Source organism: Leopardus geoffroyi, chromosome X (genome assembly GCF_018350155.1).
Source record: "Leopardus geoffroyi isolate Oge1 chromosome X, O.geoffroyi_Oge1_pat1.0, whole genome shotgun sequence".
Lineage (NCBI taxonomy): Eukaryota > Metazoa > Chordata > Mammalia > Carnivora > Felidae > Leopardus > Leopardus geoffroyi.
Window position 1 is genome coordinate 127,696,270 of NC_059343.1, and position 12,761 is coordinate 127,709,030.

The following is a 12,761-nucleotide window of genomic DNA, read 5'->3' on the forward strand; positions in this document are numbered from 1 at the left end:
ACAGCTAACATCATACTCAGTGGTGAAAGACTGAAAGCTTTTACTCTAAGATCAGGTACAAGAAAGGATGCCGACTTTCAACAGTGATTTTCAACGTTGTACTACAAGTTCCATCCAGAGCAGTCAGGCAAGAAAAAGAGATAAAAGGCATCAAAAAAGTAAAACTATCTCTATTTGCAGAGGGCACGATCTTATATATAGAAAACCTCAAGGAATACACAAAAAACTGCTAGAGCTAATAAATGAATTATGGAAAGTTTCAGGTTACAAGACCAACACGCAGAGATCAGTTGTTTTTCGGTACACCAGCAATGAACAATCTGAAGATGAAAATAGGAAAATAATTCCCCTGACAATAGTATCAAAAGGGATAAAATACTTAGAAATAAACTTAACCAAGAAAGGGTAAGTAAGGATCATACGTGAAAACTATAAAACATTGCTGAAAGAAATTAAAGAAGGCCTAAATAAATGACAGACATCCCATTTAAGTTGTTGATTCATTTTGAGTCAATTTTTGCATATGGTGTCTGGCAGGGGTCCAACTTCATTCTTTTACATGTGGATACCCAGTTGTCCCAGCACCACTTGTTGAAGAGACTACTCTTTCCCCACTGAATGGTCTTGGCAGATGGCAGTACTACCCAAAGTGATCTAAAGATGCAAGGCAGTACCTATAAAAATTGCAACGGCTTTCTTTCTTTCTTTCTCAGAAAGAGAAATGTCGATCTTTGCATTCATGTGGAATTGCAAAGGGACACGATGAATCAAAACAATTTTGAAAAAAAGGAATAAAATGGGAGGACACACACTTGCTGATTCCAAAACGTATTACAAAGCAACGGCAATCAAAGCAGTGTGGTATTGGCATATGGGGACACATATAGACCAAAGGAATAAAACCGAGAGTCCACATGGTGCTGGGAGGAGCATCAGAAGCTTCATCTATATGCTTGCGCCTCCTACTCCAACGCTCTGCGAAGGGCAAGACATGGCAGAGGCAGACACAGCTCATTTCCCCCTAAATAGAAAACAACCTAAGGATCTAAATTCATCCAGGAGCCCTTTGTCCATTTCCTTATTTTGTTCTGAGCATCGCATTCTACTCAAGGGGAATATCCCGCCCTTTCCACGGGAGATGCCACAAAGAAACGGGGAGAAATGAGTAGATGATAAGGTTGTTCAGATGGAGAAAAATACAGAATGGATATTCTGGGGTATGTGGCTAACAGAGACCTGAGGTAAGAAAAGGAAATGGGGCTGTAAAGGCTGAAAAAGTGAGAAAAAGAGGAACAGAAAGAAGACGAAGATGATAAAGGAAATGACAAGGAGTCAAGGATGGCAAGAATGGTTATTTTGTTGAAAAGGTTGGTTTTAATAGCGATTTTTTTTGTCTCTAAGGCAGTTAACCCCCCATTACCAATCTCATAACTTTTAAAGTAAAAAAAAAAAAAAAGGAAATTCAAGACACCAGAGGATTTGCTTTTAATGTTTATGCTCTTCTTGTATACGCAACACCCTACTCTATGTGCCTTTACATAGTCTCGTCCTTTTGTGGCATTTTAAGCAGTTACTAAGCTTGCCTGGCACAGTGTGTGTGTGTGTGTGGGGGGGGGTAGGGGGTGACACTGACTGGCCTGGAAAGGTACAGGAGGTTCTTGTTGGTCTTGGGATGGCAGGAGCTCTGGTTCAGGTGCGTTTGATGTAGGCTCAATAAAGTAAACATTGTTCTGTTACAATCCTACAATTGACATTCATGAATTTTTTTCTGTAAATATTCTTTTTCTTTTTTTAAGTCTTATTTATTTTGAGAGAGAGAGAGAGAGCGAGAGAGCGAGTGAGCAGAGGAGAGGCAGAGAGAGGGAGAGAGAATCCTAAGCAGGCTCTGTACTGTCAGCGCAGAGCCCAACTCAGGGCTCGATCTCACGAACCGTGAGATCACGACCTGAGCCGGAACCAAGTCAGACGCTTAACTCATCGAACCACCCAGGTTCCCCTGTCATATTCTTTTCAAAGGGGAGTGTGGTGCAGGTATGGGCATATTCAGACACAACAATGGACTTGAGAGAAAGTCTAGAAAATGTCTCCAACACATATGGGCAATAATTACATAGTGAAGTTGATGTTGAAGATCAGTAGGGAAAGGATGACTTGTTTAACGACGAAGGTGAATAACTGATTGTCAGAAAGCCGTTGTACCACCCCCACAACGCTCCCAGCTGGCCGCCATTGTACCTCAGCCCTGTCCCTTCCAGGGGGTGTGTTTCAGACCTGGAAGCATTTGATGGAGGATTGATAGCAAGGCAGGCCGGGGAAGAAGTATATGAATGGACTTCCAAGAATGGGTCCACATCGTGAGGAAACATTCATTCCTTGTGCATGTTCACCAAGGTGTACCCAGTACAGAGGGGGCTTTTGGTAATCAGGTAGATAAGACGACCCCTTCCGTGCATGGCAGTCAGCCTCTTTCCCCAGGGACCCCGGTTCTCTTTTTTAACGCTTATTTATTTTTGAGAGACAGAGTGTGCGAGCGGGAGAGGGTCAGAAAGAGGGAGACAGAGGATCTGAAGCCGCCTCCATGCAGTGAGCACAGAGCCCGACGTGCAGCTTGGACCCACGAACCGCACTGCGAGATCATGACCCGAGCTGAAATCAAGAGATGGCCGCTTAACCGACTGAGCCAACCGGGCACTCCCTCCCCCCGTTGCCCCGATTCCGACTCAGTGGGCTCATGATAAAAGGGGCCACGGGGACAGAAATGGCCGTTATTCACGGGCTGAACGACATGGCCTTCACCTCGGCAAGACTGATCTGGGTATTATTACTGCTCCATGCCCCATCTACCAAAAACAGAGGCCCATATATGGTGTCATTCTTGAGAGAGATCACCCAGGCGATCTGCTGAAATGTTGACTACATCGGACCCCCTCCCTCATGCAGGGGGCAACAAGTTTTCCTTCCGGGAATAGTCTGTCTACATACGTACCTGCCCTCCCTGCTGACATGGTTTTGCCGGCAATGCTGTCCCTGGACATACCAAAGTCTCCTTCACCGTCACGGTCTCCACAAAAAGGCTGCACTAAACTGACTTTGCAGCATTTCCCTGGCCATTTGGGGCTCCTTGTGCTCTTGCACCAACAAGCCGGAGGGGTTATTGCATTGGCTGGGGAGAGGTATCCTGGTGATCCAGAGGAGAGAGAGCCGCTGCCCTACATTGGGGTTGGGGAGAAGTGTGCCGGAGGCCCACAGAATTTGGGGGGCGGGGGCATCTCCTGGTACCGCTATGTGGGAAGGTAAAATTCAGCGGAAGATGGCAGTGAGTCCTTATGGCCCAGCAAGGGCTCAGCCCCCTTGGGAAAGAAGGCTTGGGTCACCCCATCCTCATGAGCTGGGATGTTGGCCGAGGGCAAAGGGAACGGGGAGGGAAAGGACGGCAGATAAAAGAAATGAAAAGTGCCAATGCGAGCCTCACGTCTAATGTAGAAGTGAGGACTGTAACCCTTAGGCCTGTTTGATTTCTTTGTCACTTTACCCATCTTTTCATTTGGATTAGCTAATTTCCTCCTTGCCCCACGTTCCCTCTACTATTTTATTGCAGCGAAATTGGTGGAGGTGAACTTAATAATTTAGCCCACGGATTACAGGCTATCCACACGATTTTACGGATGGAGTAAAGATGCAATTAGCACCATCCAGAGATGGACAGGCTTCGAGTCTCTGCAGCCGTGGAGAGAGAGCATGCGCTCACGTTTTGAAGGACAGTGGCAACACGGCAGGAGGAGACCGTGGCTGCTATCATGCTTGCAGGAAAACTGACATACCGGGTTGACGTATACAAAGCACTTGAGAGAGAGCCTGGAACACAGGAAGCGTGAGCTACTATGACGTCTTACGAGACGAGTGTTTTTGGTGCCAAGTAGCCATGGGGAAGATCTGTGCTGGATTCTGCAGCTTGACTCCACGTCCTCTTATCCAACCTTCCTCTAGTGAGCCACCTTTCCCTGCACGAGTGTTCTTACAGGTGTCTCTGTACCCTGATAGAAGAGAAACTGGGGCAGGGATGCCCGACACAGGCAAGGGGCAGCTGGCTGCCACCTGGGCGTGTCCCCTCAGGACTGAAGTCGGCTGCGCAAGAGTTTGGAGTTTTCCCACCACCTGCCACGGGTGGGGGTCCGGGGCCCCTCCCACAGGCACTGACCACACCCCACACTCTGTCCTAGGGAAACGGGGCAGGGGCTAGGGACAGACCTCTCTCTCCTCCCCCTGCCGTGACCTCGGGACCTGGAGGCTCAGTGTTCCTTCCATCCACCCCCCCTGTGGGCCGGCCCAGAGACTTCTGGCCCAGAGACTCCTAGCGTGATGCTACATCCTAGTAGTGGGTGGGAGAAGGGGCACTTGGGAGGAAACGCCTTGATCCGGTGGGTGAGAGGGAGGGAGGGAGGGAGGGAGGGAAGGAGGGAGTCGTGCAGGGAAGAGGGGGTGCAGGGGACTGACCTCAGCCACGGTCCCCTTGGCCCTGAGGAGGCAGCCCAGGAGGTGGAGGGGCACACACAGCATGGAGGAGAGCGCGAAGCCCCAGCCCATGGCCTCGCCCCACCACGGGTACACGTAGGTGTTGTTGTAGACGAGCGGCTTGTAGTACACCACGTTGAAGATAAAGATGCCCTGCGGGTGAGAACCCCCCCGCCGCGCGCTCAGCCAGCGGCGGGCCCTCGGCACCCCTCCCCCGGCTCGGGCCTCCCCCGGCCCTTACCATGCAGACCAGCGGGGTGAAGAAGGACCAGCACCATTTCATCCAGGGGCAAGGGCGGTACCCGATCATGCAGGCGACGTCGTCCATGAAGCGGTCGGCTCCTGGGGCGAGCGAGGCGGGAGGGCTGGAGCCGGACACCCCACCACCCCTGCTCCGGCCCGCACCCCCAGCTCGCCCCGGGGCCCGGTGGACCTACCGTACACCCAGGCGACCACCACGCACTCCCAGAAGGCCTGCCACAGCAGGGTCGTGCCGCTGGCCGAGTAGTAGTCAAACAGCTGGAAGACGTACATCCCGCCCTGGGGACGGAGCCGGGTCAGGGAAGGTGGCAGGCAGCGGGAGGCCTGGGGCGGCCCCCACCCCGCCCCCACTCACATCAGTCACCATGGAGAGGTCGATGACAAAGCAGAGGGCGCAGCAGAGGGCCACGGAGATCTCCCTTTGGAAACGGAAGTAGTAGGAGGCCGGGAGGAGGTCGAGCAGGCCAGTGATGAAGCCTTCCACACCTACAAACTGTGGCCGGGCGCTCAGGCCACGCCCCTGCGGCCACCTGCCAGCCGTCCCCCCTCGCCCCGGGGCCTCCCCCACCCTCCCGGCACCCTCCGTCCTGTCCCCGCCCCCCCCCCGCCCCCCCGCAAACCTGGCTGTCCAGGCCGAGCAGCAACAGCATGAAGAAAAACAGGGCAGCCCAGAGGGGGGCCACAGGCATCAGCGTGACGGCCCGGGGGTAGGCGATGAAGGCCAGGCCGGGCCCTGAAGGGGGAAGCGGCAGGGTCTCGACACCTGTGTCCCGCGCCCGCGTTCCGTTCCGTCCGGCCTCGTCACTGCCCGCCGCCCTCCCCTTCTCCCCTTCGCTGAGCTTCCAAACTGAGGCATGACGCCGGGGCGTGCGGTGGCTGGGGGCCTTTCCCCTTGAGTCAAGGTGTTGCCGGGGGCGGGGGGGGGGGCGGCCTGAGCCCGCGAGAGCGGGGTGTCTGGCTCAGGCTCCGGGTCTTGCCGGCCGGCTGCCCTTGTGGTCACCGGTCACCGTTCACCCCGGAAAGCCCCTCCTCTCCCTCTGCAACACTCGGCTGAATGTGAGGGGCTCAGCCCAGGGCCCCGGGGAGGGATGCACGGACGGACGGACGGACGGACGAGAGCTCGAGGCCCCCCGTGGCCCGGCCCGCGAGGCTCCGGCTCGGGGCCGACGGGAACAGCTGTGCCTCGCAGCTGCTCGGCCAGGCCTCCCTCGGCCCCGAGTGACGGGACAAGCGAAGTGAATCTGTCTCTCGTTTCCCAGAACGTCTGTGTGCACGTGTGTTCGCGGATGGGGTCTGTTAGCACGGAAGGCCGGGCGGAGGGGTCGGGGTCCTCACCTGATTCCGCCACCTTGGAGATGTGCACGCCCTGCTCTGCGGCCATGAAGCCCAGGATGGAGAAGACCACGAAGCCAGCGAAAAAGCTGGTCCCGCTGTTGATGAGGGCCAGGATGATGGCGTCCCTGGGGGCAGAGGGGCCGCGGGGACTGGTGAGGCCGCCTGCTGCCCGCGGACGCGCGGCAGGGGCGGGGGGCGGCCTGCGGCACCTACTTGTAGCAGTTGTTGTTGAAGCGGTTGTAGCTGCCCAGCGCCGTGAGGGCGCCCAGGCCGATGGCGTAAGAAAAGAAAATCTGGGTCCCGGCATCTATCCACACCTGGAGATAGACCGGGGCGGGGAGGAGGTGAGGGGCCCTGCCGGCCTGGCCCGCCCCTCGTCCCGTCCAGCCCACCGCCCCCTCACCTGAGGGGACCCCAGCTTCGACCAGTCAGGCTTGAGATAGTAGATGATGCCATCCAGGGCGCCGGGCAGCAGCACTCCCCGCACCAACAGCACGACGAGGACCACGTAGGGGAATGTAGCCGTGAAGTACACGATCTGGGGTGGGGGTGGGGGCGCTGCTCAGAAGGGGCCCTGCGGCCCCCGCCTCCCCACTTAGGGGCTCCCAGCCTCAGCAGGGGGGCAGGCTGGCCACAATACCCCCCCTGTGGTAGGGTCCGCTCTGAGGTCAAGCAGCAGACTCAGTCGGCGGAGTAAGCGACTCTCGATCTCGAGGGTGTGAGTTCGAGCCCCACAATGGATGTAAAGATTACTTAAAACTAAAATGTTTCAATAAATTAAAAATAAAGAAAAATGGTGTTCCTTGGGTGTCAACAAGAGTTTCAAGAGGTTTCTGTGATACTTGAAGAGCTTGGATAAAAAGTTCACATTAGATGAAAGACATCATCAGGAGTCATGCGAAACGTGCAAACGATGGGCATATTCCCACATGGTGAGAGTCCTTGATACCGAAGGACAGGACGCACGTGGGTCCTGCCAGTTCCCAAACTGCCTTCTACCACCTTCCGCGACTTGCACGTCGACATCCCAGGAGCCGCCCCGCCCCCCCGCCCCCACCGGAGGACAAAGGGAAGACTATCCGGGGGTGCCACAACTGACAAGGAACAGGGAATAGCAAAGCTCAGTTTTATTTTCTGCAGTAGCAAACATTTATTTATTTATTTATTTATTTATTTATTTATTTATTTTTTATTTTTATTTTATTTATTTATTTTTTTTTTTTTGCAGTAGCAAACATTTAAATGGCAAACAACACAAGGGGACCATGAGTGCCCAAGGGCTCGGGCCCTCATTGCCCTCACAAGACCAGGCAGGCCCCCCACCTCAGGGGGCAGCTAGTGCAGGAATCACTGCCCTAGGAAGGACGGACCGCCCAGACGGGGACACGAGGCTAGACCTTAGCCCCCTCTCGCCAGCGCAGGCTTAGCGGGAACCGGGAACAGGAAGCGCTGCATGGTCCGAATCACCACGCAAAGCTGGTCAAGAAAGTTGATGATGGAAATTCGGAGGAGGAAAGGGTTTTCGGCTCTCCAGCGGCTGAGAGGGGAGAAAAGGCAATCCAGTCGGAGGTGGTGGATCCTCCCCTTCCTCGCTCAGCTCCCCTCCCCGCCCAGGTACCCATCCCTTGCACCCTTCCCCGCCCCCAGGAGCGACCCCCCTACCCGCAGGTGCAGCTGTTAGAGCCTGCGGGCCCTGGCCCGCACCTAGCCCTCGACGATCCAGCAGAGAGCGCCCCCCCCCCCGACCCCCCATGGAGACTGGGCCCGCCACCTGCAGCCACCCCGACCCCGGCCCTTCCAGAACTAACATGGCCAGGACGCTGCCGAACACAGTGAGCTGCTGCTCCACAAGGCATCCACACAGTTCCCGATATGGGGCGAAAGACGCACAGGCGATCTCCGCCTCCAACTGGGACGGGAAAGCCACGCCGAGGGCGCTGGGTGCAGATTCGGTTAAGGTACCACCACGACTCACTTAGGGCCCGAGCCCCCTTCTCAGGCCACCCTGACGAGGCCACCCACTCCCGACCCTAATGGCTCGCGGCCACCCCGTGACCAGGCCCATGTCCGCCCACCGCCCCCGGGAACCCGTTTCCCCCCTGCTCTCCTTCCTTCCTCCTCCCCCACCTCTCTCCAGCCACCCCGGGACCACCCTGCTCTCAGATCCTTGCCCCGCGCACCTCAGGTTACCACAGCTCCTCTCCCTTTCCGCCCCCTGCCCATGCCCCGCTGTCCCCTCGGCTAGGATACAAAGTGTGTATTCGGGTTTCCGGCCTTCCGGCCGTGGAGAGGGCATCTCCGCCTGGCCCCGGGGCGTGAGGTGGTCGCGGGACACGCGGAGCCTCGCCAGCGACCGCGGCCTCCGCGTCCGCGCCTCCGAGGCCATGGCCGAGGCCGCCTCCCTGGCCCTCCTGGCCCTCCTGGCCCCCCTGGCCGTCCCGGGCGTTGTCGGCGCCGCCCGCCTCGCAGCCTGCGGCTGCGTCTGCCGCCTCCATGGTCGTCAGGCTCCGCCTCAGGTCCAGTCCCCCGAACACAGGTCCTGCCGCTCGCCCAGTCGGCTGGCGGTTGAGGCGCTTCGGCTCCTTCCCGAAGCTCCGCCCCGCGCGCCGACCCCGCCCTCCCCGCGCACGCGCAAACGGGCCGCCGGGAGGCTGCCGGGCGCGTGGCCGGTTCCCGCCAAAGCGACGCCGTCCCAGGCTCTCTCGGGCCCTGGCTGCGGAAGCCCCGCCTATCACAGCTCGACGCCACCCCCAGGCGCCTGCGCCAACGGGCTCCTAGGGTTCCTAGGGTTCCTAGGGAGGCCGCCAGGCCCGCGGCCGGTGCCCGCCCAGCCGGGCCGTTCCGCCCTTGGGCCCTGGGAGACCCCCTGGCTTACCTAGACTATGAGCGCTTCCTCATAAAGCCCACGCAAGTCACCCCGGCCTCCCGGGAGCGCCGAGGCCAACATTTCCCCACCCCCACCTCCCGGCCATTCCCTTGGGCGCCTGACTGGTTCCCGCCCAGCCAGCTCTGCCAGGAGCCCCTAGAGACTCCCCCCCCCCCCCCCCCCGCCAACCCTTGTCCTCCTAGCCAACGAGGGCTCCCTCCTAAGGCTCCGCCCCCAAGCATCCAAAGCAAGGGGGCTCCCAGGAGCGCCAGAGCAAACAGACCCCCTGTGTTCCTCCCCGGGCCGGGACTGCTTCCCGCGCCCGTGCCCCGAAGCCAGCTCTGCCCTGGGCTCCCAGAGACCCCGCCCTCGGCCGCCTCTCCAGCGGCTGCTCCCTCACCAATCGTCGCCAGGCGCTGTGACGTGTGACCCCACTGCACCCACGCAAACCAGTCCTACCTCAGCTCCACCCCCTCCCCACACCCCTAGCCCCTCCCCAGACCTCGTGGGAGGCCGCCAGGCACCACGGCCTGTTGTCCAGAGGGCCCTGCCTCTTCCTTGGGCTCAGTGTCCCCAGCACGTGGGGCTCCACGACCTCGCAGCGGTTCGTGGAGGGAGATGGGCCACGGCCCAGACGGACACGGCCCCGCACCCCGTCCCCTTCCCCGGTACAGGTGGACACACCAAAGCGGCCTTTGGAGGGGGCGACTGAGCACAGGTGCGGGTCAGACCGGCGGTCTGGGAAGGTCACGAAGCGGCTCCCGTCGGGGGGCAAGCCTGCCAGTAGGAGGCAAGGAGGGAAGGGATGGCGACTGGAGCTAAAGTAGTCAGTGGCCACGGAGAACAGGGATGCGGTCGCATAGGAAAAACCACAGTGCAAAAGGGAAATCACTAAAATCCCAACTTACCAAGCTGCTGTATACGTGCGCGGAAATCCTGCAACGGTAGCCTGACGTGTAAACACCTCGTATCTCTGTGTGGTGGGACTGAGGGTGGTCCCCACTTCTTTTTTGTGTATTTCTCCCCCAAAAGGTTCAGAATGACTTTACATGACCTTTAGTGTTTTCAATTCTTTGACATCCTTGTGTGCGTGATCTCTACGCCCCACGTGGTGCCGGCACTCACGACCCAGTGAGTGCTTCCACAAGTCAGGCTTGAGAGAGCAGATGATGCCATCCAGGGCGCCGGGCAGCAGCACTCCCCGCACCAACAGCACGACGAGGACCACGCAGGGGAAGGTAGCCGTGAAGTACACGATCTGGGGTGGGGGGGGGGGACGGTGGGGGGGGGGGGACCTGCTCAGAAGGGGCCCTGCGGCCCCGCCTCCCCACTTAGGGGCCCCCAGCCTCAGCAGGGGGGCAGGCGGGCCACACTCCCCCCACTGTGGTACGGTCCGCTCCGAGGTCAAGCGGGAGGCCAGCCTGCAGCCCCCCCTTCTACTCCTCAGAGCCTGGGCTCCTCCCGAAGGAAGCGGGGTGCTCAGCTGGCCATCGGCCGCCCCCGCAAGGACAGGTCAGCTGTAGAGAGGGAGGGCGGAGGCAGGACCTTCCCCGGGTGGGGAGCAGGACATCGGCCTGGAGGCAGGTCCCATGCCTCCTGTGGTTCTCTGCACAGAGGCAGGGTCCTGGGCAGGACGGAGTGGACTGGGCCGGCCGGAGACAGAGGCGACAGCGAGGTGACCGCGAAGACCTCTGCCTCCGTCCCACCCTCAGCAGAGCAGGACAGGTAGGCAAGGGAGGGCCACGGGCCGGGTCCCCCCAGGCTGGCCGCCAAGCAGAGAGTGAGGAAGTAGCGAGTGAGGAAGAGAGGGAAACTGGGGCGGGGTTGCCCGACACAGGCAAGTTCAGCTGGCTGTCGCTGATGCCCGGGACCCGGGCGGGCGGCGGTCAGCGGGCTGCTCGCACGTGCGCCCGCCCGGCTGGCGCCTGCGCAGACACACGCTTGGGGGGAGGGGCGGGCCGCGCCAGTGGCCTACTGGAGGGGATTCTGGGCATTGGCCTCGGGCCGGTTTGCGCAGGTGCGTGGGGAGCGCAGGTGATGTCACCCGCTTCCTGAGGGAGCCTCGTTGGTTGGTTGGTTCGTTCGTTCCCTCGGCGGTTCAGCCGAAGTCCAGGCCGGGGAACCATGGAGGCCACAGATCGAGGCGCAGGCGGTGGGGCCGGCGGTCCCGAGGGTCAGCGTGGCCCGGGAGACCGCGGTGTCCCAGATGGCCCCGGAGGCCACGAGGGCCCCGGCGGAGGTGGTGAGGGAGAGGAGTGTGCCGCGGCCCGTGCGGCCCCGCGGGTCGCGCAGGCGCCATGTGCTCCGGTCCCCGGCGCAGCTGCCGTGCCAGGGCTTGGCGGACACCCTTTGCCGGGACCCGGTGGCCAAGGCGGGCCCACAGCCGGAGGGCCGGGGAGCCGGCCGCTGCAGTTGTATCCTCTCGGCCGAGTGGCGGGTGGCCGGGGCGATGGGCCTAGAGGAGGCGACGGGGCGGGGAGCGGAAGGCAGGGGGTTCAGCCTGGGGGTCCAGGGCAAGGAGGGGAGGGGGGGACCGGGGCACCGGAGGGACCGGTCCGGGGGGGCGGATGGGCCAGGGGTGGCCCGGAGGGGTGGCGGGGAGAGGCGGCCTGATGGACCAGGAAGGAGGGGAGCGGACCTGAGAGGATGGAGGCGGGGGGAGAGCGGCCGTGGGGAAAGCAGGCCTCGGAGTGGTCGGGACGCCTGAGGCACCGACGCGATCGGTTTTCGATGATGCCTTAACCGAATGGCTACCAGCTACGTCACCATGCCTTTCCCGTCACCCACGGAGGCACAGGTGGCCCACCAGTGTCTGGCGACACAGGGCCAGCCCCAGGTCGGGGCAGTTGGGAAGGAGTTCACGGTATCCGGCAACGTCCTAGTTATGTTAGTTCCAAACGGGTCCCTCGTGGGGGGTGGTGTCAGGTCGCTAGGGCCTATCTCCTGAGGGCCGTTCTAATAGTGAATTGGAGACACCAAAGGTTAGGTCCAAAGAGGTAGGGTGTGGCACCCTGAGCCTGCGGCCACCTGAGGGGGGGCAGAGAGATAGGGGCAAGAGTGATGACATTTCATTTGGATTTTCTTTTTCCCTCACTTTTAGCCGACTGACTGCCGAAGACCCTGGCCAACTCCAGGTTTCCATCGCCTCCTGTCTTGACCAGCTTTCCCTGTTGGTTTCGACCATGCAGCGCTTCGTGCCCCCGTTTTTCAGACTGCCGGAGCCAGGCAAAAGGGGCTAATTGTAACCTAGCGTCCCTTCCTTCCCTCGGGCGTCCATTCCGATGCTGGTTGCCGCTTTATTACGGGGGTCTAATTGTTTGTATTGGACTTTGGGCCTTGTTTTTCCCTATTGCTGGAGGAGGGGCGTTCTTACAGCAGAAAATAAAACTATTTTTCCGCATCTGAGTGTATTTTCAGCTACTGTGTCAGAGCAAAGGAGAGGGCAGAGAGAGAGAGAGAGAGAGAGAGAGAGAGAACCCAAGCAGTTCCTGTGCTGTGAGTGCAGAGCCCGACGCAGTGCTTGAACCCACCAACCGTGAGATCATGACCTGAGCCGAAACCGACTCAGGTGCTTAACTGACTGAGCCACCCAGGCGGCCCTCGTTGATTAATTTTTCAGTTGGAATAGTCATATTTTACTTATTGATGGGTGAATGCTCTTTATATACAAGAGATACCAAATCTTGGCCAAAGTAATTGAAAATACTTCCCTTCCTCATTGCTTCACTGAATTCTTGTTTATAGTTCTTTTCTGTACTGGAGGGTTTTTAACTTTTTCTTGTATTTA

General features: G+C 59.1%; 3 protein-coding genes and 1 long non-coding RNA gene across 4 annotated transcripts; 2 read left to right on the plus strand and 2 right to left on the minus strand.

The window, feature by feature from the left end:
- Positions 1-4,176: 4,176 nt before the first annotated feature.
- On the minus strand, positions 4,177-6,419 carry LOC123594009 (sodium- and chloride-dependent creatine transporter 1-like). Its single transcript, XM_045470562.1, has 7 exons — positions 6,322-6,419; positions 6,109-6,233; positions 5,394-5,506; positions 5,129-5,266; positions 4,950-5,052; positions 4,754-4,854; positions 4,177-4,665 (listed from the first exon to the last, which is right to left on the minus strand). Exons 2-7 carry the CDS (start codon positions 6,152-6,154, stop codon positions 4,363-4,365), a joined length of 804 nt encoding a protein of 267 aa, XP_045326518.1. The 5' UTR covers positions 6,155-6,233; positions 6,322-6,419; the 3' UTR covers positions 4,177-4,362.
- Positions 6,420-7,355: 936 nt separating this feature from the next.
- LOC123594019 (EKC/KEOPS complex subunit LAGE3-like) lies at positions 7,356-8,889 on the minus strand. The gene is made up of 3 exons (XM_045470577.1): positions 8,359-8,889; positions 7,917-8,045; positions 7,356-7,645 (listed from the first exon to the last, which is right to left on the minus strand). The coding sequence occupies exons 1-3, from the start codon at positions 8,601-8,603 to the stop codon at positions 7,507-7,509; spliced, it is 513 nt and encodes a 170-aa protein (XP_045326533.1). The 5' UTR covers positions 8,604-8,889; the 3' UTR covers positions 7,356-7,506.
- Positions 8,890-9,475: 586 nt separating this feature from the next.
- Positions 9,476-10,738, plus strand: LOC123594027. The gene is made up of 3 exons (XR_006710646.1): positions 9,476-9,692; positions 10,107-10,212; positions 10,589-10,738. It is a non-coding gene; the product is annotated as an uncharacterized LOC123594027 (long non-coding RNA).
- Positions 10,739-10,992: 254 nt separating this feature from the next.
- On the plus strand, positions 10,993-12,374 carry LOC123594014 (cancer/testis antigen 1-like). The gene is made up of 3 exons (XM_045470571.1): positions 10,993-11,388; positions 11,732-11,860; positions 12,075-12,374. The coding sequence occupies exons 1-3, from the start codon at positions 11,099-11,101 to the stop codon at positions 12,211-12,213; spliced, it is 558 nt and encodes a 185-aa protein (XP_045326527.1). The 5' UTR covers positions 10,993-11,098; the 3' UTR covers positions 12,214-12,374.
- The last annotated feature ends 387 nt before the right edge of the window (positions 12,375-12,761 follow it).

Coding starts and splice junctions, on each gene's coding strand:
- LOC123594014 (XM_045470571.1), top strand. CDS start 11,099: ATGGAGGCCACAGATCGAGGCGCAGGCGGTGGGGCCGGCGGTCCCGAG. Junction 11,389..11,731: donor GGGAGCCGGCCGCTGCAGTT/GTATCCTCTCGG, acceptor AATGGCTACCAG/CTACGTCACCATGCCTTTCC. Junction 11,861..12,074: donor TCCGGCAACGTCCTAGTTAT/GTTAGTTCCAAA, acceptor CCTCACTTTTAG/CCGACTGACTGCCGAAGACC.
- LOC123594009 (XM_045470562.1), bottom strand. CDS start 6,154: ATGGCCGCAGAGCAGGGCGTGCACATCTCCAAGGTGGCGGAATCAG. Junction 5,053..5,128: donor ACCTCTCCATGGTGACTGAT/GTGAGTGGGGGC, acceptor CTCCGTCCCCAG/GGCGGGATGTACGTCTTCCA. Junction 4,855..4,949: donor GGTGGTCGCCTGGGTGTACG/GTAGGTCCACCG, acceptor CGCTCGCCCCAG/GAGCCGACCGCTTCATGGAC.
- LOC123594019 (XM_045470577.1), bottom strand. CDS start 8,603: ATGGAGGCGGCAGACGCAGCCGCAGGCTGCGAGGCGGGCGGCGCCGAC. Junction 8,046..8,358: donor GAAACCCGAATACACACTTT/GTATCCTAGCCG, acceptor ATCTGCACCCAG/CGCCCTCGGCGTGGCTTTCC. Junction 7,646..7,916: donor TTCGGCAGCGTCCTGGCCAT/GTTAGTTCTGGA, acceptor CTCCCCTCTCAG/CCGCTGGAGAGCCGAAAACC.